Here is a 24,192-nt window from a genome sequence, read left to right as displayed (position 1 = left end):
GAAAGGTAAGAAGTTCACCCAAGTAGATGTAAATATGAGCTGGGGGAATGCTGCGTGATACAAAAGCAGCAAAGTCTAGCTCTGAATTTACAGAACCAGAACAAACACAGGCAGGGAACCCATCTAGCCCTGCAAGGGTTTGCAGCGAGCTGGAAGCCTGAGGCTTTAGACTGCTGTAGCGTGTGCCCGTGCTGAAAGAATCCCATCGTCCCTATATCTGGTTGACTTGCCATTGGCCAGCTCACAGTCAAAGCACATGAAAGAAAAAATCAAGCTCAGAATTGTCAGGGTCTCTGAACTCTCTAATCCCCCGCAGAAAACCAAGGCACCTCTGCATATGAAATCATCACACAGCCACATGGACAGGCTGGACATGACTATTTGCTGCAACTCCTGGTCCGTAAGCCATTTCCCTATTTTTCCTGGAGCTTCTGTGCTAAAACCTGGCATGATCCAAACTAATTGAAGCGCTAGCAGTCTGCTCTGAAGTTCCTGGAAGGATGCCAAAAGTGATCATCTTCAATTATTTTAGGACCGTTAAACAGCACTTTGATGGTGCACATTGGTTAAATCCCCAGGCTAATTAGCGATCAGGATACACAAGGTGGGGAGTGACTGATCTCATTAGATGGAAGAACCCTACAAGCTGCTAAATCACGAGTCAACTGCTTTGTCATCTTATTTGTGTTTGACAGCAAAGCTGCTGCATCATCATTCTCCAATTATAAATGTATCTGCTAATTGCAAATGGCGGGATTTCCCTTTTAATTATTATTGCTTAGTATTTGTTAAGCACGGTGTAGCTGAAGCTGTACAAGATGCAGAGAAGTTTTGTAGTGTCTATCCCAAAGAGCTTACAAAATAGGCGAACAAATGGAATCACTTTTAGGCTTTGTCTACTCTGCCAATTGAATGACAAAACTTTTATCGTTCACAGGTGCTTAAAAAGGCCACCCCCCCCCCTCCGCAAAGACAAAAGTTTTGCGCGGCAAGTGGCAGTGTAAACGGCTCGTTGTTGGCAGGGGCGCTCTCCTGTCGACAACGCAAACCCCACTCGTGGGGGGGGGGGAAGTATTTTGTCAACAAAACAGCATTTACACTTTTAGCGAGACGGCCATGTCGCTAAAAGCTGTGTAGTGTAGACAAAGCCTTACTGAGGGACTGAAATGAGCATTAGAAGGCATAATGTGTCAAAAATGCCTGTGGAATACAATCTGGAAGAACACGGTGCTTTCACCTCAGTTGGTCTGAACAGGCAGTGTGTTTAAGACAAGTATTCTGTTAAACTAACAAACCCATTAGAAACAGAGAATTAATTCTGCTGACAATGATCACCCTCATCACCTACAATCTGAGCACCTCACAATCTTTAAAGTACTGATCCCTCAACACCCCTGTGAGGTAGGAAGATGTTATTATCCCCATTGTACAGGTGGGAAACCGAGGCACACAAAGACTGAGACCCTGATCCTCAAGTTATGTAGGCATGTAACACCCACTGAAATCAATGGAAAGCGAGTGCCTAAATACCTTTGAAGATCCAGGCCTAAGTGACTGGTCTGACATCACACAGGAGGAGTCCCAGATTAGGGCTCTCACCACGTCCTTCCTCTCATGATGGAGAATGGCCCCATTCCGCTTCCATGAGAGACAATGGCTAAGTGCTTCCTGGCATTCCATCGACCTCTGTCAGTCCCTTGCCTCACCCAGCCACAGAGCGGTGATTGGAGGCTGTGCTCTGGAGGAGGTTGTACCTAAGGGGGGGGGCTCAGCAATGGGGGGGGCTGTACTTCTCGCTCAGAGGAGGTGATTTGCCCATTGTCTTCCATCCCATTGCTCTGAACTTCCCTTTTGGCATGTGCAGATGGGTCTAACATCCCTGCCTCTTGGCCAGACATATCACCCCAGCAGCAGCAGCACCCTGCCAGGAACTCCCAGCAGCAGCACCAGCTGAGGTAGAAGCTGTTGTAGCTTGGTCGTGACGCTGAGCAGGTATTTATAAACCAGCCCTTTTCCACTGCCGTTTCATCACGTTCCAACTGCTGCTTAGCCTACTGAAATGGATCATTGACACGACTGAGGTATGGGCAGGGCCGCACACTGGGGTCATTAGCATTGTTTTCTCTGACTCCTGCAGGCCCCTGGCTCCCTGCATGCCCAGCCCTGTGCTGCCAGCATTGTACCCTGGCAGTGAAGTGGGTACCACGGACTCCTGAACAGCAGGGCTGGCCCCTAAGGATGCACGAGCAACTTTCTGATCAGGAGAGTGCAGACCAGGCTGTGCCACTGATGAATTCTACCCAACTCAGATTTCCTGGCATCTCCAGCCCGCCTTTGCTGCTGCTACCAAACCTGAAGGCCAGTCTATCTGAGCATGAAGCCACATGCACTGCTGTATCATCCTGCTGCTAATAACAGTAACAGAGAGGCGCATATGCCTAACGACAAGCCATGGGAGTGATCATTTAGTGGCAGACCCAGCCACACCGCTTGTGCCCATTCCGGGGGTCCTGCGTATGTTCACATCCGGCCCAGCGTCCACAGTCCCCCTACTGGCCTCCTCTGCCATGTTCTAGCGTAACGCTGTATGAATGCTCTCTCCAGTCACATCTCTCATGTACCTTCGGGTACCACTTTCTGGCCAGACTTGTGCTAAGAATCCTGAGACCTGCCCAGAAACAGTCACCTGGCTAGGAAGGTGATAATCTTCAAGAGCAGGTAACGCTGAGGTGAATTTTCCAAGGCCTTTCTAGCTGCCCTCTGAAAAGCCACATCACATGCAGGGGGGGGGGTTAAGAGAGAGCGCTTTCTCCCAGAGCTGGTCACCACTAGAAAATTAGGTTGTGTTGGAGGAGTCATGGTAACAGACCCCATGGCAAACACAACTCAGCTGTCAGCACAGAAAGGGACCATTGTGTTTCCCATCATGTCACCTGGATATAGTTAAAAACCTGTTGGAACAACAGCGTTAACCACGACCCGCTGACGCGTTGTTAAACCAACTGTCCATGCCGATGTGGGCCACAGAGTGTTTGTTAACATTACTCCTGAGCGTGAATGTCTCATACAGCCTAATTGTCTAGTAAATGCCCACCTTGCCCCACCCTCCACGCCGTCAATGGATGTTATTGCACTAAGAACTGAATAGGACAGAAATCTGAAACCTGGCTACAGCTGAGGCTGTGGAACAGTGCAATAGTTTGAGTCAAGCTAATGACTCAGTGAACTTTCCCTGAAATCCCATTTCATGCCATTTGAGCATAAGAACAACATAATAACAGAGAAATAATCAACTGCCAAACTGAACTGCCCTTTGACAACAGCGCAGGGTTAACTTAATAGATCCATTACTTCCAGCTAGGCCTCGACACACTTTTTCTCCTTAGAACTGCAAATGTAAAATGAACAGAATTCACTAATGTTCAGAACTATACACATGTATTTCTGCCTGGTATTTTCCAAAGCAGCACTAGCTGAATGCATCTCTAGCACAAGAAAAACAGAAGCAGTAGGCAGGCAGCCTACTCTCAAGCTACACAGCTCAGGTTGCTGAGATAAGGCTAGATTTTCAGAAGGAATCAGTCCCACTGTGACTTCTGCCAGATTTTCAAAAGGCACAATAATTTTGTTTTCTCTGTTTCGTTCACATAACAGAAACAGCGTGAAGAAGCATAAAGCTCTGAGCTGGGCTAGCACCACAGGTTTTAACTTTGATCCTGGTTCAGCAGTCCCACTCCCTCTCTCCTTTTCTTCTCTGTATTTCCTTATAGCTCTTAATGATAGAACCAGAGAAATGTAGCACTGGAAGGGACTTTGAGAAGCCATCTTGTCCAGCCTCCCAGGCTGGGGTAGGATTAAGTAAACCTAGACCATCTCTGATAAGTTTTTGTCCAACCTGTTCTTAAAAACCTTCAATGACAGGGATTCTACAGTCTCCCTACGTCACCTGTTCCAGTTCTTAACTGTCCTTATCGTTAGAAAGTTTTTCCTAATATCCAGCCTAAATCTTCCTTGCTGCAAACTAAGCTCATTACTTCTTGTCCTACCCTCGCTGGACATGGAGTACAATTGATCGCAGTCCTCTTTATAACAACCCTTTGCATATTTGAAGGTTGGTCTCAGGTCTCGTTGTGATAACAGGGCCTACAAATTTGCCCTCACTGTGAGCTCAGCTGTGAAAAGCGAGTAACAGTTCACAAAATGTCACCGTAACCTAGAACAACAAACGTTGGTGGGGAAAGGGAGCAAAAGGAAACAGGAAGACTGAATTTGTCCAAACAAAAAGGCCTCCTGAAATAACTCAAGGACTGTGTTAAGTAGGGTGACCATATTTCCCAAAGGGAAAACAGGATACCCCCAGCTACTCGCCCGAGCCCCTGCAGAGAACCACCCCGCCGCAAGCCTGAACCCAGCGCCCCCTCCTCCCCTTCCATGTGAGGCTGTTGCTGGTTGCTGAAAACCTTTTCCTTTCTGTCTAATAAGAATCTGGCGTAACCAGCCAAGACTGTAGATTTTTGTGACGCTGCTGTATGCCTGTGACCAGAAATGCAGATAAATGCTCTGCCCTAACCAGCCGGATGCTGGAGTTTGCCAGGACTCAGAGTGGCTGATCAGACCTGTGCTGTGCCTGTGTTTTTCCAGCAGCAGTGAAAGTCAACACCAGCGACAGAAGCTGCATATTCTATCTTTGCTGTTCTTTCCTCTTCCCTGTGCATGTGTTTGTCATGTTTGGTCTTTTAAGAAACACAACGGGACTTTAACAACCACAGCATCAAAGACAGCTCCAGCCCACTCCAGTTAAATCCATCTCTCTTCTCCAAAGAGGACAGTCATTATTGTCTAAAAGGCTGTCAAATAAGGCTTTTTTTGCCTTCTAAAAACTCTCTCCAGCTAAAGGGAAATGAACATGGGATATGGTTAAAACGAAAGCCCAACATAATACTTTATATTTCAAATGCGTTAGCTGTTTCCTTTTCTGTATTTTAATAAAAGGCTAAAAATGTTTAATGGCGTGTTTGCCATGGTACTAAGCAGGCTGAAGTCTCTGTATATCCAGTCCCAAACCTTGTTTAATATGGTTTAATGTTGGACAGTCAGTGACAGGGTCATGTTACAGACCTTTGACTCGTTGGGCCCATTTATCCCATTTAAATTAATACAGACTCCCCTCAGCCTTCCCTTCTCTAGACTAAACATGCCTAATTCTTTCAAACTTTCCTCCTAGGTCTTGTTTTCAAAAATCTCTTATTTTCGTTGCTCTCCTCTGGCCTCGCTCCAATTTGTTCCCATCTTTCTTAAAGAGGAGTGCCCCAAAACGGTCACAGTACTCCAGCTGAGGCATCACCGGTGCTGAATAGAGCAGGAGAGTTACCTCCCATGTCTGATATATGACACTCCTGTGAATATATCCCAGAATGATTTGCTTTTTTCACAACAGCATCACACACTTGACTCATTCAGTGTATGATCCATGATAATCCCCAGATCTCTGTCAGCAGTGCTATCACCTAGCCAGTTATGCATTTTGTAGTTATGCATTTGATTTTTCCTTCTTAAGTGTAGTACTTTGCACGTCTTTAATGAACTTCATCTTGTAGATTTCAGACCAATTCTCTAATTTATCAAGGTCAGTGTGAATTCTATCCCTGTCCTCCCAAGTGCTAGAGACCTCTCTCAGCTTGGTGCCATCCGCAAATTTGAAACATGTACTTTCTACTTCATTATCCAAGTCATTCGTGAAAATATTGACTAGTACCAGGGCTTAAATTCTGAACGAGTATTTCCCAGAGTGCCCCACAGGAGGCGGCAGGGCTTGGGGCGTCAGCCTTGCGGGTTTAACAATATTTACTAGAGCTCTGCTCCGGACACCTCCGGCTGAATTTAAGCCCTGAATAGTACTAAACCTAGGACAGACCCCTGTCAGGCCCCACTAGATACTTCCTCCTAGTTTGACAGGAAACCATTGATAACAACCCTTTGAGGAAGTTTTTCAACCAGTTGTGTATCCACCTGATAGTAATTTCATCTAGACCATATTACATCATTTGCTTATAAAAATGTCATGTCATAATGAAGGTGGAGAAAAGAAAAGAGACAGTTCACTATGTGCAGGAAATATTTCAGACTGGGATTTTCAAAAGGTCTAAAGGGGTTAGGTGCCAAATCCCTTTGAAATTCAATGAGATTTAGGCATCTAATGCCCTTAGGCACTATTGAAAAGCCCAGCCTACCTACATTTCTCCAAGTTAAGCTTTAGTGCCAACAGATAGAAGGTGCTCATGCAAAGGTTAGAGGAATTCAGGCCTGATCATAGTTACAGATGTTGAGTGGGAGTTACGCTGAACTAAGTCCATGGCTTTAAATATCAATATTCACAAGTGCAGATCAGGGAGCATCAGGGTAATGTCATTTCTGACTGACACAAGGAGAGGGAGGATGATCTATCCCCCTCCTGACAGTGCTAGAGAAAGGCAATCTGGCTTCGCGTGAGAGGAGCATGCCTCACTAGGCAGCGATGTAGACCCATACTCACCTGGAGGTGTTTTCAAGTATTGCTTTCACTTCATTCATTTGTTCTTTTCCAAAGTAAACTACAGTGAGGTGTATTCTCCCATCCTGCTCAATGCCCATTTCCCTAGAACAGACATCAATACAAGTCATTCATTACCCTTGGAAGTTTGCTTTCCCAAACAACACCTGCCATCTCTAGCTGGGAATGCAGGATAGTGCTGGACTCTGCAAACCAACTTCTCTGCTGGTGCCACTCCACTGAGATCCTTGCACCGCTCCAGTGAGATCTTTACTGCCCTTCATTGAGATCCTTGAACCCATTCAGAGCTACACTGGCTCCATTCGAATGAGCTTGCAGGATGGGGCCTAAGATACTTCATAGCTCTGCATTAGCAGGCTATAAATTGTCATCTAGTAGTTACCTGAGTTATGGCAGCAGAGCACTATTGGAATAGCCCATCCAGTCACCTGGCTGATGGACAGAAAGCCACTGTAGGAAAGCCAGCAATTGTGTGGCAAACTACTAAAGCCAGCAGGTGCTACCTCAGCACCCAGGAGGCTGTGAGAGAAGGGGGAATTCAAAGAGGGAAATGAAATCCTGTACCCTCATTTCTATTTCTTCTATATACTAGCGCAGGGGTCGGCAACCTTTCAGAAGTGCTGTGCCGAGCTTTCATTTATTCACTCTGATTTAAGGTTTCGCATGCCAGTAATACATTAATGTGTTTAGAAGGTCTCTCTCTATAAGTCTATATTATATAACTAGATTACTATTGTATGTAAAGTAAATAAGGTTTTTAAAATGTTTAAGAAGCTTCATTTAAAATTAAATTAAAATGCAGAACCTCTCGGACCAGTGGCCAGGACCCAGGCAGTGTGAGTGCCACTGAAAATCAGCTTGTGTGCCGCCCTTGGCACGCGTGCCATAGGTTGCCTACCCCTGGACTAGCATGTTTAGTTATGTCCCTGAAAAATGTGTGAGGAGTATTCACTCAAACTAAACTCTCAAGATAGACCTAAGAAGCGTTCTCTGTGGCTCGAAAGCTTGTCTCTCACCAACAGAAGTTAGTCCGATGAAAGATATTACTTAACCTGACCCACCTCCGTTTCTCTAAGAAAGAGCAAATCAGGTGGCCTAAGAATATGTGTATCTGTCAAGATGTGTATCCTTCTTGGGCAACTACGCAGCTAAGTTATAGGGGTATCTCTCAATTTTCTTATCAAAATCCAGGGCCCACCGCTGGGCAGGTTATTCTTAGTTCTGACTGGGAGCTACATCTTGATTAAATCCATTCCTGCAATTGCTACAGCCATGTTGGGAAAGAAGAGCATAAAGAAAGAGCTTTGATCAAAAGTAACAAGGAGAGAACACTCTTGAGTCCAGGCACATTTCTTATTGCCTTTCTGTCACTATCTATCCTTTTGATGAGGCCTCGACAAGCAGTCCAGGGATAATACAATGACTCTTATTTTCTATAAACCTTCCTGTGCTACTTAGGGAGTGGAACTGACACATTCATTGAAGTGGTTCTGGCACCTGCTCTCTCAAAGAAGGAAATAGCAAGTTTCCGATAGAACGAAATACCTAGTACATGATGCATCAACTTCAGAAACACAGATGACCGCAAAATAACCTTTTCCCTTGGTCTCCACTGCTAAAGCTAATTGCTGTTCATGTGAAATATCTGTTGATCCAAGCAAACGGAAATGGATTTTTTTAAATGATATATTGATGGTTTTATGTAAAAATAATTTTTTTTCTAGTGGGAAAATCCCTGGTAATTGCATCATACTGTATAAAAATATCAAGATAGCTCTAGATCCATAAAAGGAAACAAACCTGAAATTTTGCATAAATTGTCGAAACTTGCTGGCTCTCTTGGCTAATGGAACTACAATGTTAATGAGCGTGTTGGCCATGTTGAGGTTTTCATTCTTCACTTTCATGATGGGACCAAATGGTCTGAATAAAACGATTCGTCTGAATTTGTGTGGTCTGTCTCCTTTGAAAGTAAGCTCGTACAACGTGCCTTTGTCTTTTTCTGTTCGGTACATGCCTGTTAGAAGAGTATGAAAGAAGGGAAACATTAGCATGAAACTGGATTCCCCAGGAAGAAGTTGTAACATTAGGTGGCTTTTGTAACTTAGACTTAGCAGCAAATAAACGAGACACAAAAAATTAGTATGTGCATCAGCTCTTCCATAGTTTGAAACCAGAACTCAAAATCTGACGGGGGACAGTCCCAGGTTTTAGGAAGATGACTTTTGTATCTCCCATAAAAATCCACCCAGATTACAAGTCTCTGAGAATCACCATTTGCACATCCACAGTAGAACTTGTTAGATGCCTGCTCCTTAATTTTCAGGATGTTCCAAATGCACACAGCTGCCAGCCATCCCCCAAAACACTGGGTCCACAGGGATGGAAAAGGCAGGAGGATTTGGGAAAGGAGCTCTCCCCACACATTTGATTCATCCAGCCCCCAGAGAAGCAGGTTCTGGATACTGACAAGTATCTGAAGCAACATTACCAGGTTTCCCCCACTCTGGAGAGTTTTTATTAGGCACAGATGAAAAATCCTGTACAGAAAGTGTCCAAGGTCTAAACTGCAAAACCAGGGAGTGAGGAAGTGACTATGGTGAGCTCTCATTTTTTAGATGCTTTCTAGAGACGTGGAAGGTTTATCCCTCCAGGGTAGTAATGTCCATTGGGTCTGCGAGGATGTTACAGAACCCTGCCCTTTGCTTAGGAGCAGCAGAGACCTGGAGATTGCTTGGGATGCTCACTGAGGGGATTTCACCCTGGTAAGCAAGGTGACCAAGCATGTCATCATGAAGACCCCCTTGTTGCCACACAGCTGCAGGGATCACTACTTTGGCTTCTAAAACCATCAATGGTGCATATGCCTGGCTGCACTGGAGTGCAAGGAACCAGCTGTGAATCTGAGACATCTCTGGTATGACTGAGCTGGTATGACAGTAATGACTTTCAAAACAATGGAGGCCAGGAAATCTCTGGGTGTGGACAGGTGCCAGAATTGATTTCAGGGACTCTTTCTTGAGGCTAATTCAGAAACTGTTTGAGCCACTTTAGATCTAGGATAAACCTAAAACACCCAGTTTTCCTTGGGGCTAGGAAGTACTTTCAAGACTGATTATGGCTGAGATTTTCAAAGAAGCCTAGGGGAGCTGGAAGCCCAAGTCCCACTGAAATGCAACCAAAGCTGGGTGTAGTAAGAAACATTATCTAAAGTTGTATCCTTAGGCATCTTGGAAAATTCCAGCTTATTTGTATAAAAATACCATTTGTTATGGATCAGACATTGGCTAGGAGACAGAAAACAAAGAGTGTAGTAGGCCTTCGACTCTTTGGCTGGAGTAGGGAGAAAAGTCTTTTTCTGCCAGGATTTTTTCAGGCTCAAAGGCAGAGTGCCCCCGAATTGCGTAGGTCCCTTGAAGGGATAGTCCAGAAGCTAGAGTTTGGTAGGTGGTGACATCCCATGGGTGAACGCAGACAGGTCTGGACAGGGGCTCTGTGGGTTTAGCCCCTATATGGATGGAGCCTTGGGCCTTGTCACCGAGGCTGTTAATGGCCTGGACACGTCAGGACAGGTTCCTGTGGATGAGTTGGGTAGGTCTCCACATACCACTGGGTGGGGGGAGGGGTTAGTTGCATTGCTTTGCTGTGGTGAATTTCCTCTCTTTACGCCATACACTGGGGCATGTAGCACCAAACTCATGAAGCTGGAGTGTAATTTTTGCTGAACCACAAGGTGGCACTGCTGAACTTATTCCTCACCTGAGGTGTCTCAATAAACCACTATGTATGGTGCCAAAGCACCTGTCTTGTTCCTAACAGTATCTGAATATCATATGACAATTTCCCAATGCTCAGGGTGTATTATTAGGTTCCTGCAGGAAAGTTACTTTTTACGTACTTAATGGGTGAAATTCAGCCTGTGCCAAGGAGCCAGCACAAAGCCAATGCACCACTCAAAGGCCTGTTTCAAGGATTTGTGGGCTGTAGGTGGCCCACGGGCCTTAGAATTCATCTGTTGAGAATGACACCCCCATCCCCACATTGGGTGTCTGAGCAAACCACTTTGTCCTACCCAGGTTCATTGGCATTTCAATTATTCTCTCTCAGACCCACTTCTTAAATTCACTTTGAAAGCCGCAACAAACATCCTAGCAATTATAATCCACAGAAGAGTATAGTTGGATTTCTCTGCCTCTCTCACAGGAACTCCAGGGGCTAGCAGAATGCAGTTAAATGCAGGTCTGCAAGAAATCAAGGAAAAAGGGGTTTCCTTCTTTTTTGATCTTGGTATGAATGACCTTATCCAAATGACCATTTCTTAGCACTCTTTGTTTTCTGTCTCCTAGCCAATGTCTGATCCATAACAAATGGTATTTTTGCCTCTCGCCCCCCATGGTTACTTAGTTTCCTTGATACCCGCTTGTGAGAGACTTTGTCACAGTTTTTTTAAAAGCCCTAATAAATGATGGTAGCTGCTTGTCCTTTATCTCTGATTTTATGGACATGTTCAGAGAATTCTAATAGATTAGTGAGGCGTGATTTTCTGTGGCAGGCGCTGCGCTGGGTTATCCCCACTGTATCATCATCATTGTCTAGGTTTTTTATCAATGTATTTTTAATTATAATCTCAACTAGTTTACTGGGTACAAAAGAATGATTTACTGGCCTATAATACCCTAGATCACCCCAGACCCTTTTTAGAAATAAAGAGTTTCAGCATTTGCTCCCCTCCAGGGTAGTAGCTGATTTCAATGAGAAGTTTCATGTTTTTGTTAACAGCTCAGCCACTTCATTAAGTTAATCATTTCAAGGTGAGTTTTGATCTATAAAGTCTTGTATAGTTTGGGCTCTGGATATCTTAGAAACTGCCTCTCTTCTCTCTCAGTGCTTTAGCTGACCAGCTGAGATCACCTGAATGGCTTGAATTTATAGTTCTTGAATATATATGTCTGGGGGGTGGGATTCAGGTAGAATCAATGGAGGTTCTGTGGCTTTGGAATTTCCTTCCTCCCTTATTCTGATGCAGAGTTTGTTGATGTTTTGAGTATGCTGCAAGGTGTATCTGTTTATTTAGGCTTTTTCTGAAGGGATGGTTTGAGAAAGAAGGCTTTAATTAGGAATCAGAGGGAAGGTGGTCCTTTAGTGTCTGGTTTTTTTTCGTTAGTTTTTAAACATTATGTTAATTTAATTAGTTTCTTTTTTAAATCTTGACTGTGTATCTAGTGAGATGCTGATAGCACATTGCATACATTTGAAAAATAGATACTTCTAATAGAAAAGAAGGCTGAAATTAGATCGTTTAATACAATTTAGCCATCCTGCTATTTGTTTTCCCTGGATAAGCAGTTCACTAATATGGAAAGAAGGGTGCTTTATCATGCAACTAGATGCCAATTTTCATATCTCATTATTGTTGTTGTTTATGACTTGTATTACAGTAGAACTTACAGGCCCCAACAGAGACCAGGGCCCCATTGTGCTAGGTGCTGTACACAGTAAAACACAACCTGCTATCAAGGAGTTTACAATCCAAGCTTCCCCATCCTGCAAAAATTATGCATGAGTGTAGTTCTGTTGAAGTCAATGGCACTAATCAGAGTGTGTTAAATTAAGCCCATAAATAGATGAAGGAAATATGATTCCCACTTTATAACTGGGAAACTGAGTCACGGGGAGATTAAGTAATTTACCCACGGTCACACAGTGGGAGGGCTGGGGGTTGAACCTACCTCTCCTGAGTCACAATCTAGTGATGTAAACACAAGAACACCTTTCTGCTTCAGTACTAAGACTCCTTGAATTCCCTGAGGAATTCCTTCATTGCCATTACCATGCCTAAAACCATCAAAAACCTTTTTAACAAGTTCTGTGACTCAAAAGTGTACGTCAAGTGGGTTTGAATTTACTGAAAATAAGCTGTGCCTACAAACAAGTATTGCTAAAAAAAACCATTGCTTTAAAAGTTTCTCCAAGAAAGTACCGAGTTTTGTAAAACTTAGACAGCAGCTATGATATCTGAACAGGATAATCTGTTATTTTTGCTGCTGTCAATGCATTAACTAGTTTCAGAATGTCTGCTGGTTTCCAAAGCAGCATGTTTGAGATTTGCCAGAATGCTTGGAGTAATCTGCCAAAGCAAATTAGTCCCAGGTTTTTCAAGACAAAGGCTTTGCCACTTTGTTAAAAACAGGGGCTCAGGGAGGAGTCTTGGAAGCCTCATTTGGACTGGACAAATAGGAGCTTGGGGATGCGGGGCGGGAGAGAAACTGGAATCTAACCAGAAACAGATGGGAAGATGAAAAATAAATTGGAATAGTGGGTTGTGAGAAGCGAGGACTGTGAAGAAAAATATCAGAGATTATGTGAACTACCTGTGCAGACACGCTGTGGAAGTGGAAAGGACCTGCTCTCTGTACTGCAGCTCAGACAAACTTGCTTTCGTTATAATAGCTAACAGTCAGGGTGCTGCCTTCCAGGGCTAATACAATCACAGAATCCTAACAAAATAACTTCAGCGCAAGGAAGTTACACCCCCAGTTCAGCAAAGCACTTAAAAATGGGCTTAGGCCCTACTGACGTCAATGGAAACATACTGTACTTGGCTTTAGCTTTCTCTGGACCTAAGCTTACTCCTCTTTTACTGTCGCATGCCCTTGGAGCCATAATCGGGTTGGTTGTAGCTTACATTTCTCCCTACAATCTCAAACGTTTTCAGAACGTATATTAACCTAACCTATGTTCTTCCTCACACGTTCCCTCAACTCAGTGCTAGTCAGAGAAGATTCCAGTCCCTTCAGGCAGAAACTCATTCCTCCTTTGTAAGAGTCCCAGGGTGTTTGTGATGCATTTTCACTGGCTCACCCTGCCTTCTCACCTGTTCTAGAATGAGTGCAGATGTTAATCGGACTTGCTGGGGACTTTCTTGTTTAAAATCCCGACTACTAGACAATCACTCATGTCCTTTCTCCCTGAGGACACAGTCACAATGCTCTGCTCATTCAGCAAGGGGTTCTGGGCTTTTTGTGGGTCTCTGCCCCCTTTAATAAAAGCATGGCCATTGAGGTAGTACTTTTTCTTTTGGACCAAAGCGCTCACACTGTTTTAGGATGGTGTCATAGCTGTTCTTAGCTACTTCCTCCAGGAAGGTGAATGATTTATAAATATTTTCAGTTTCACTACCCACTGTGCAAATTAACAAGCTGACCCTGAATTTTGCCCTGCCCTACTGAGCAACAGGTTTTTCATTAACGCATATTGGCTGGACTCACTATGGCCTTACAGGGAGATGCCTTTGCATGCTTATGCTACACACATTAAAGGTTTATGATCCATATGGTAATTTTCACTGTCACATCTTAGCACTCCAAAACATGGCAGAAAACCAATGAACACAATAGAAAAAGATAGAGAATTGTAACAAGCAGACAACATGAGTCTCTGTGTGAAAAGATGAAGATAGCAGACAGCAACTACAAAGGCTAAATTACTAACAGACGAGAGGAGGTATGGTTCGCTTTCATTTTTGAACAAGAAAAATGGAAAATTCCAACCGCTGCCAAATATCACTACTGAAGTCAAACTGTCTGGACTTTTGGAAAGTATTCTCGGGCTACAGGGAAGCTGCAGAGAAGGAGTTTAACTCCGAAACACCAGGAAGTAGTGTTGCATGCAGATTCCAAACACAAGTGGTTCTGTCTAGGAACTGAGGAGGAGGCTGTACTAATTTATTTGAAAACATCCAAACCACGCAGCAGAACCATTTCCATCAAACGTTTTAATTTAATGAGCTGCTTGGACAAACTCTCTCCTTCAGTAACAGCACATGAAAGATGAAAGAGAAGAGAGAGAATGAACCGAGAGAGCCATCCTGATGAAGTTATCACCTTTCACCACACAAGCAATTGCTGTAAATCATTGATTGGGTCCTGTGTGGCCAACAAAGGTGACAGATACCAGCTGGAAAAACAGCTCCCAAGAGTCCAGGTTTCTTTAGATCGTCTGATGTGTCATTAAGGCCCAGATTCAGCAAAGTGTCTAAATCAGTAGGATTCAAGCATGTGCTTTGCTGAATCTGGGCCTACATAACCTAGAGAAAGTCAAGGGGTGAAACCCTGGCCCTACTGAAACAAATGGCAAAATTCCCACTGACTTCAATGGGGGGCAGGATTTCCCCCATGGCATCAAGAGGCCCAAGCACAAGAGTCAGACTCAGGAACCCCTGAATTCTAATCCTGGATCTGACACCAATTCACCCTGCCACCTTGGACACGTTGAACTATCTGCCTCCATTTGCTCTGCTGTCAGACAGGGAGAAGAACCCCTCCTATGCTGCCACAGAGGGTGCTGAGATGGTTCGTTCCTTCGTGGTTTTGAAGCAGTTTGAAGACAAAAAGCATTAAATGTCATTATCAATACAATAGTGGGCCAGATTCCCTCAGGGCCGCCCAGAGGATTCAGGGGGCCTGGACAAAGCAATTTCGGGGGCCTCTGCCATAAAAAAAAAGTTGTAATACTATAGAATACGATATTCTCGTGGGGGCCTGGGGCAAATTGTCCCACTTGCCCCCCCCTCTGGGCAGCCCTGGATTCACTGGCAGGCTCCAGCTGCTTTGAACTGCTCCAGAGACACAAAGCAGCTATAAACCTGGCTTAACTGGCCCCGTAAACCCTGTTCAGCCCTGCTTTGTGCAGCCAGAGTGGCACGGAGCAGCCAGAACGTACCGGTGAATCTAGCTGGCTCCTGACGTCTCCTGTGGGCTGCAGCACGGCATGCTAATCGGCACTTGAAATGGAAAAGTGGCACCCCAGCTCCCCTCCCCTGCCCCCTTTAAGAGATATAGGGCCATTGATTCTGGGGCAGCGTGAATTGCATTTGTTTATTCTTGAAGGATAGAGAGCGAGAGAGAGAGAGAGATCAGTGACTTTCCAAGTAGTCTGCACACAAATATGTGCCTCAGTCAGCCCTGAGTGCTCCATTTGTGCAGCTAAGCCAGGCCCCAGAACTAACCTGGAGCAGTGATTTGGTGCTGGAGATGCAGGCTAACATGCTGTTGTCTTGCTAGGAAGCAGGAAGAAGCGGGTTTTTTCACCCCTGGGCTCCTGCCACTGAGAAACGGCCTGGCCAATGGGCTCATTCATGGCTTAGCTAGGCCAGTGAATGATGCTACCAGTACAGCAGCTCCCATTACTTGCTGTGCGTTTGAGTCGGCTCTGCCCTTCTGCCGCCCCGCAATGTGGGAGAGGGAGCCTTGCACAGCCTGCAGAGAGGCCAAGCAAACCGGTACCAACCAAACATGACACTGCCCAAAAGCGGGAAATCCACCTCTGAGCAGGGAGCCAGCACAAGGCCTAGACCTGGCTGAGACTCACTTACACGTTACACCCCTACACCCGGCCTGGCCCTCTGAGGTGACTTCAGGGAGCCAGTGGCCTTGTACCATTGCTCTGCCTAGCACGATGGGGTCCTGGCCCAGGGCTGGGATTCTTGGGTGCTCTGGTAATACAAATAAATAATCAATAATCATTACTAATCATCTGCCCCTCCCCAATAGAGAGGCAGTTCCCCTGCAGCTTTAGCATGCTCTGGAATTCGAGGTAACCACTGATATGCCATAAATAAGCCAGCAAACTGATCCTCAGCAGGCACAAATGGGTTTGCTTCCCAGGATATCAGTGGAGCTGCACCTGTTCACATTAGCAGAGACTCTGGCCTGGACCATCTCTAGTAGCCAGTCTGAATTTTTATACCGATAGTGGGTTTGGGCAAAACAGTTTCATGACATTTTGTTCTAGACACCGCACTCCCAGCGAGCACGGGTATAAATAGCACTGTAGACCGTGAGCTATGGCTTATGTGAGTAGAGCAGAGCAGAGTGCCCTATGTGCCTGAACCCCAGGGTATAGATCCTGCACACTGCTCTACACGCCCAAACAGTGCCTCCCACAGCTACATTGCTATTTTTAGCGGTGTAGCATCTCACTGCCTCTCCGCTGCTGGAGCCTTTCCCTGTTGCAATGAGAGACTCTGGCAGTGAGAGACTGGGGGAAGACAGTGCGGAAAGACTTAGGCAGTGGGGAAAGGCTCCTGCAGTGGGGAAAAGCTCTGGCTGGGGGAAGGCAGTGGGGAGAAGCTCCAGTAGTGGTGAAAGGCTCTGGCAGTGGGGAGGCAGCTGGGAAAGTAACAACTGACCAATGACTAAAGCAGAGACGGTTTGCCTCCAGCACCCCAGAGAATGTGTTAGCCCTGCCTCTGTTAATCGGGATCAGATGAAGAAAACATCCCTTAGTACCCAAAGGCTGTAGGGTTCATAAGCTATTCAGCCAAGAGGCAGGGACCCCACAAAGGTGCTCTTGAATCTGCATTCCTGTCCTGCAAGATGCAGGGACAGAGTGGTCCTGCTGGAAAAGGCAGGCATGTAGCACTCTCGCCAAATGTCAGCTAGAAGCCTGCAGCCGAACTACCAGAAGAGCAAGGGGATAAATTTCCTCCTTTATCTTACATTCAGCTGGATTAATTAGCCATGCATCTTAAATCTCCTTTACAGCTACTGGCACCAAACAGAAAAAGGGGAATGCAGGCACACAAATGAAGTGAATCCAGGGCTACTGTATTACCAGTGTTGAGGTTGCTTTCTAGCACTGCCAACTCTTCCTTTTTCTACCATGCCTCACTGTCAACATAACATGCAGTGACACTCAGCTGGCTGCAACACAGCCCAGAGCACCGATACAGATCCTTGCCAGGTGCGACTTCCTGTTCTGAGCGATGCTGTGCTCTCCGGCAGGCTTTCCAGTCGGCACGGGCACTGCTCTACATGTCCCTCCTGTACATGCTCCAGCAAAGTTCAGTGTTAGGGGACACCAGTCTGCTGCCATTTACATCGCTGTAAGGCTGGGATAATTCCACTGACTGCAGAGGGGTGACTCCAGGTTTGTGACAGTGTAGAAGAAACCAGGATTTGGCCCGAAGGAAAGGAGGGCAGGAGTAAAAGCCTTGTTCTGGTTTTCAGTGCAGATGGGAGCTACCCAGGACCTCACTTCAGCATGATTCTCACACCTGATAGATGCCATCTGTATTGGAGAACAGAATGATGCTTCTGCTGGGTCAACGCTGTTATAAGCAGTTCCCCCCACATGACTATGATTGTAGTGTAGAGAGGCCTAAAATGCCATCCTAAAATACAGATAGGGATGTAATCAAAAAAGAAAGTTGATGGCCTATTCAAGCAGCATTACTCCAGATGACAGAAAGTCTTCAGCAGAGCACAGATGGAAAGGAGAGAACCCAAATACCTGCAAGGACATGTGTGTGTTTACATGTGCTGTGTGTCAACGTCTGCTGTGTGCAGATACTGCAACTGCAAAAACTGGTTGGACCTCGATATAATATCAAACAACACCTATAGAGCCCAGTCAGTGCTAGTGATGCCATGCTAGCTGGATCGCACTCTGAACGTAAGCAGTATAGATCCTAGAGATCAAGTCACAGCTGCATAGGCCACGCCCTAGTTTTAAATGATCCTAGCGATGTAATGGCTGGGGAATGGACTTGGCACATTAGCCATAGATCTTTTATTTGACTTCAGGGCCCTTCTATAAAACCATGAATGGGTGGAAAAATGACCAGAGTAGTGTTGTTTACCCTTTCCTACAATACAAAAGCCAAGGCTCACCCAACGAAGTTAAAAGGCAGTAGGTTTAATACAAACGAGTGGAAGTACTTTTCCACACAACGTACAATTAACCTGTTGAACTTGTTGCCAGGGGATGTTGTGAAGGCCAAAAGTATAACTGGGTTCAAAAAAAGAACTAGATAAATTCATGGAGGATGGGCCCGTCAACGGCTATTAGCCAAGATGGTCAGGTTGCTTGGGGTGACCCTAAACCTCTGCCTGCCCAAAGCCTAGAGGGGAAGACAGAGGTGGATCACTCCAACTGTCCTGTTCTGTACGCTCCCTCTGAAGCTCTGGTACGGGCCCCTATTGGAGACAGGATACTGGTCTCACTTAGTATGGCAAGTCTGACATTCACCGCTCTGCCCCTTACTACTCAGCTGGCCCTTGTTCATTTTCAGGTCACCCTATAACTCCATAATCGACATGACACTCAACCACCGACTTGGCTGCTTCTCCGTTCCTTCCTGCGCACTGTCCCCCACGCGTGGAACACCCTGCCCAGACTCATCTATATGGCTGCTCCCCTCTCCTCTGACCCCTACACAGGGGTGCCTGTAGCAATTTCGCCGCCCCAAGCACGGCGGCATGCCGCGGGGGGCGCTCTGCCGGTTGCAGGTCCCGCGGCTCTGGTGGACCTCCCGCAGGCGTGCCTGCGGAGGGTCCGCTGGTCCCGCGGCTTCGGTGGAGCATCTGCAGGCATGCTCCACCGAAGCCGCGGGACCAGCGGACCCTCCGCAGGCACGCCTGTGGGAGGTCCACCGGAACCGCCTGCCGCCCTCCCGGCGACCGGCAGAGCGCCCCCCGCGGCATGCCGCCCCAAGCATGCGCTTGGCATGCTGGGGCCTGGAGCCGCCCCTGCCCCTACACCAAGAAGAGCTTGAGAGGCAGCTGGGGAAAACAGATGGGTTTTATTACTTACCTTCATTTGCATGGTAAATAAAGGCTGGGATTTTCAAAGGAGACCAGGGGCATTAGGGGCCTAGCTCCATGGGAGATGGGTGCCTAACTCCCTTAGACGCCTTTGAACATCTCAAAGTCAATATCATTTTTTGTACTTGATCATAATCAGCGTCCATATGTCACATTCCTCTAGCTGAATGGAACTGCGTCAGGGCAGGGAGCATATTTAGCTAGCTCTTTCTGCAGCAGCTAAGCAGCAACAATGCGTCTTTGATCCCGATTGAGCTCCTGGCCACTTCCACAATACAAACAACAAGCGTGCTCATCACAAAACTTCTGCCACCAGAACAGGCACCCTTGGTGGCAAAGTCAGCAAAGAGGCCCAAGACCAAATGGGCGGAGACATTCAGACAAATGCACCATGAAATTCGGCTAACCGTGGCACCATTCGCTTTCAATACTCACTGTGACACTGCACCCCCTGTTCTTCACAGTGATATGATTAAGACATGATAGGATATGATTAAGACATTGTTATGATGTATTTTATGCAAGATAAAATGTGACATGTGAGATGTCATTGGAAAGGGTGCAATTTGCTGAATATGATTATCCTATTTGTATGCATGTATCTTTTTTTTTTAATCCAAAGTTAGGAATATTGACTATGTATCTGTATTACAAATGTGTTTACATCTGGGGAACACCCACTAGACAAGATGCTTTTGTTTTGAATAGCTGGGTGAGGAAGCGCTAGTAGGAAAACAACAGGCCTTAGGAGAAGCTTATCTCCTACCTGGGGGCCTTCCTGAGGAGGCTGCAGACAGCCTTAGAGTCATGGATGCTGTGACACTACAGGGACATGTGACCAGGTCACCTGGTGCTGGACTCCATCTTGGGATATCGGTATTTTTCCACTGACTGGCGTGGGAACCAAACTTTGAAACAAAGGGTTCCTGCCATATGCAAAAGCTACATAAGGCAGGGGAGTGACATCATCCTGGTTCTTCACAGATGCCTCCACCCAAGAAAACTCCTGGAAACACCCGAGGAACAAGGACTGAACTGGGGGAAGTGCTGGAACCAGGTTAAAGGGATTTTTAGCCTGTGAATGGAACACCTGGGGATTCCAAGCTGTAAGCAGGTGCAGCTGGCCCCTTCAGAATCTGCAGCCTGCTGGTGTCATCACTTAGGGTGAGAATTTGTTATTCAAATCCAATCTCTGTAGTATGTTAAGCTTAGTTTGCATGTTTGTTTATTTGCTAGGTTTGCTATCCCTTATAGTCACTTAAAATCTCTCTTTTGCAGTTCATAAACTCGTTTTTGCTTTGTCTAAAACCAGTGTGTGGGAGTCATAATTCGGGGCAGAAAGCTGTTGTATTTTCTTCTCCACATTGAGGGGGGGGGATTTCATGAGCTTACACTGTACAGTTCCCTGTGCAGCGCAACACGGTATAGTTTTGGGTTTATACTGCAGAGGGGATGCATGCCTGGGTAGCTGAGAAGTTCCCTAGCTGGAGGCTTCCCATGAAGGGCTGATCACAGCGTCTGCATGTAACTGCAGCTGGGTGTGCCCCTACCTATATGTGTGCTGGTGAAAGTGCAGGCTGGTCACAACAATACAGTATAAAGGGAGCCCAGGCTGGTGGGTCGGGGGGCTCACTGGTACCCTAGTTCCAGGTGGCACCCTGGGGGGAAACCATCACAGTCACCATCTCAAATTGATGAGTAAAAAGCTGGTTTCTAACTGCCAGCCCTGCAAACTCAACCTGGGATCTAAGGGCTAAGCTAAGGCATTGGTGCACCTTGGTCCCTCCTATTCTCTGCCTGTGCCACACAATAGTTTAGTCTCCTGGGGGCTGTAATGCTTTGGTCTGATTTTCAGTTGTTGGGTTTGCTATGCAGGTGTTGGGTGGCGGTGGTGGTGGCAGCCTATGATGTACAGGAGGCCAAGCTGGATGATCTGGGGGTCCCTCCTGGCCTTAAACTCTGAAATTTAGCTATCAATTCTGTTATTGATTATGTACAAGCCAGGAGCGAATCCAGCTCACTCCCCCTTGCTGCACTGGCTCTGAGGTGCTAGCAGGAGTAAAAGCCTGGGAATACACACAGACAGCAGATCTGTGATGGGGAGGAAGGTGCAATTTTTATGAAGTCACCTTTCAGAGTAGAAATGCCCTTTACATTACCCCTGATCTCTAGAGGTAGCCCTTCAGGTCAGGGGTGAGGCACTTGGGCTGGGGATAGCACTGGGAAGCTGTGGCTGAAGCTGCCTGAACTAGGTGTGTTCTGTGGATAGACAGAGGATGGACAGACACCCAGATGACAACACCAGAGACCTTCACCAGCACCAAACTCCCTCATTAACAAGGAGTCCTGTTCCCACAGGTACAAACCTTCTATGAAGTCCGAGGCCGAGTACATGTGATGATTTGCGTTGCTGTCACTGTCTGGGCTGTTTAAAGTCTCCAGGGCCAACTCAATAGCCTCCGCCAGCTCGTCCCGCTTGTCCTTCCTCACGGGTTTCTCCTCGGGGTGGCGTGTCAGCCCCGTCTCCAGCTGATATACTTTCTGCAGGGTGAAGCTCTCGAAGGGCACAGCCGCGTACTCCGTAGGCAACTTGGCGCCGGCGTGCACCTCAGCTCTGTCGATTTGGGAGCGCAGGAACTCCAGCAGGTCGGCAGGGGTCTTCTCTGGGTTGCTGCGCTCCAGCCCCGGACCCAGCGAGTCAGTGTAGTGGTCCTGCAGGCTCTTCAGCTGCTCGCTCCGCTCCTGCAGCTCGTCCTTCAGCTGCGCGATTTGCTTCTTGAGGCTGTTGATGTAATTGCGGTGCTGCTCCTCCCGCTCCTGCAGAATGGCCTGGTACCCCTCCTTTCCCGTTGGGCTGTTGGCCCTGGGGAATGCAAGCTGCTCATCGATGCCCTTCGGCGTACAGGCCAGCATGTAGAGGACGGACACGGCAGAGCAGAGCACCACAAGCAGAACGACCATCCGAGGGAGCCAGGCACTCAGCCCTCGTCGAACCATCATCTCTCCGGGAGCAGGCGTGGGTACGTCAGCACCTACATTGCTGTGTGCGTCCAAATAGAGTCCCTAAACAGATGCATGTACGTGCACAAGTGGGTTTGGCAGCTTCCTTTTAAAGTGCATGCTCCGCTCGGGTATCAGGTGCAGCCTCACATGTACTTGGCAGTGCTAAGAGCCCAGCTGCAAAGGAGAAGCTGTGAGCCGACACCCGCCACTCCCCACAGTCACTCCCATTGTTATCTTATCAGCTTGCAGTAGTCGGCAAAGGGTGACCTGAAAGACAAGCAACAAAGGCCAGTTATGGATCCATATGCTAATAGTCTGGGCAGTGGTCGAGAAGGGACGAGGGCTGTAAGCGTGCACATGTGCAGTCGCATTTCCTGCTGTGCCTTGTGCAGCTGCCTAAGCAGTGCAGAATGCTGTGAAGTACTCGGCAGCTGTGGACAATGCTAAATCTGTGAGGCGCTAAGGCGCTGGCCTTAGAAATTGCACACACGTGTGGTATCTTGGGATCCCCCCCCCACCTTCTCTGCAGCATGGGGCATGGATAGGGTGACCAGATGTCCTGACTTTATAGGAACAATCCCAATTTTGGGGTCTTTTTCTTATATAGGCTCCTATTACCCCCCACCCCCTGTCCCAATTTTTCACATTTGCTGTCTGGTCACCCTAGGCATGGATCGCCTTCTAGGATTATCTGAGCAGGCCTCACCTCATGAGTTCCCTGCCATTCGGGGGCCTCGGGCATTGGCTGCACCTTGGTCTCTCCTGTTCTCTGTCTCCTGAAGACTAAATTGCTTTATTTCAACCAAAGTCATCGGGCTCAACACAGGGTTAGCGGGGTGAAATGCAACGGCCCAGGATGTGCAAGTCAGAGTAGATGAGCTAATGAGCTCAAGGCCCCTTCTCGCATTAACCTTGATGAAACTTTAGACCAAGGGACAGCAGCCTTTCAGCAGTGCTGTGCCAAGTCTTCATTTATTCACTCTAATTTAAGGTTTCGCGTGCCAGTAATACATTTTAACATTTTTAGATGGTCTCTTTTTATAAGTCTATAATATATAACTAAACTATTGTTGTATGTAAAGTAAATAAGGTTTTTAAAATGTTTAAGAAGCTTCATTTAAAATTAAATTAAAATGCAGAGCCCCCCGGACTGGTGGCCAGGACCAGGGCAGTGTGAGTGCCACTGAAAATCAGCTTGAGTGCCGCCTTCGGCACGCATGCCATAGGTTGCCTATCCCTGCTTTGGACACACAGAGTAGTCCCAGTTAAAGCACACTAGGGAACTCTTACTGCCTGCTAGCAGGGTCTACACTGGGGGGGAGGGATAGCTCAGTGGGCCTGCTAAACCCAGCATTGTGAGTTCAATCCCATTCAGGGATCTGGGGCAAAGAAATAGTTGGGGATTGGTCCTGCTTTGAGCAGGGGGTTGGACTAGATGACCTCCTGAGGTCCCTTCCAACCCTAATCTTCTATGATTCCAACACATTGGTGCTCTTCAGCAGTGCACCTTGCTGTGCCATGGAGACAAGACCACTGACTATGGACAAAAGGTCTGGGCCTAAAAGTCTACTAAATCCTACAAACACTTCAGGAAGCCTGCAGCTGCCATCTCATAACCAGATTTTCAAAAGAGCACAAATTCACATTTTCAAGTCCCCAGCACCCACAATCAGCACCAGATTTCCAAGCAAGCTCTGCTCCCACACAGGTTCCTAATTAAGATTTTCAAAGGAGCTTAGCACTTAGCCAATCCCACTGTGATATGTCTGGCCAGATTTTATGTGCAGGGTACGTAGCATTTTCAACAACAAGGCTTGAAGCCGCAGTTTCTCTTATGGCATTCTGTAGTGTCTAAATAAAATTGTCTAAGTAAATACTGGAGGTATCTTTTGATTATTTTGTTCTTTTAAAAAAATAATCCTAGGAAATGCTATACAAAAAATTATGTGAAGAAAAGATTATGGATGGGACTTTCCAACTCATTCAGTGCTGGCCTAACTCTGCTGCTACTGAAGTATTTTACCATTGACTTCA

At 46.6% G+C, this 24,192-nt stretch overlaps 1 protein-coding gene and 1 long non-coding RNA gene across 5 annotated transcripts in view; one reads left to right on the top strand and one right to left on the bottom strand.

Annotated features, from left to right (window-relative positions):
• CSGALNACT1 (chondroitin sulfate N-acetylgalactosaminyltransferase 1) overlaps positions 1 to 24,192 on the bottom strand; it is a 95,240-nt gene that overhangs the window by 17,874 nt on the left and 53,174 nt on the right. For all 4 annotated transcript variants that reach the window (XM_039541976.1, XM_039541974.1, XM_039541977.1 and 1 more), the window contains 3 exons: positions 21,522 to 22,425; positions 8,351 to 8,567; positions 6,533 to 6,634 (listed from right to left, as the gene is read on the bottom strand). In XM_039541976.1, coding sequence (XP_039397910.1) covers positions 6,533 to 6,634; positions 8,351 to 8,567; positions 21,522 to 22,155 — 953 coding nt within the window. In that variant the 5' untranslated portion in view covers positions 22,156 to 22,425. The remainder of the gene's footprint in view (positions 1 to 6,532; positions 6,635 to 8,350; positions 8,568 to 21,521; positions 22,426 to 24,192) is intronic.
• Positions 1,688 to 3,433, top strand: LOC120406835. Its single transcript, XR_005599620.1, has 2 exons — positions 1,688 to 1,992; positions 2,138 to 3,433. It is a non-coding gene; the product is annotated as an uncharacterized LOC120406835 (long non-coding RNA).

Source organism: Mauremys reevesii, linkage group 5 (assembly GCF_016161935.1).
Source record: "Mauremys reevesii isolate NIE-2019 linkage group 5, ASM1616193v1, whole genome shotgun sequence".
NCBI classification, from domain to species: Eukaryota; Metazoa; Chordata; order Testudines; family Geoemydidae; genus Mauremys; species Mauremys reevesii.
The sequence above is the reverse complement of the archived record's forward strand: the minus strand, read 5'-3'. Positions and strand labels throughout refer to the sequence as shown.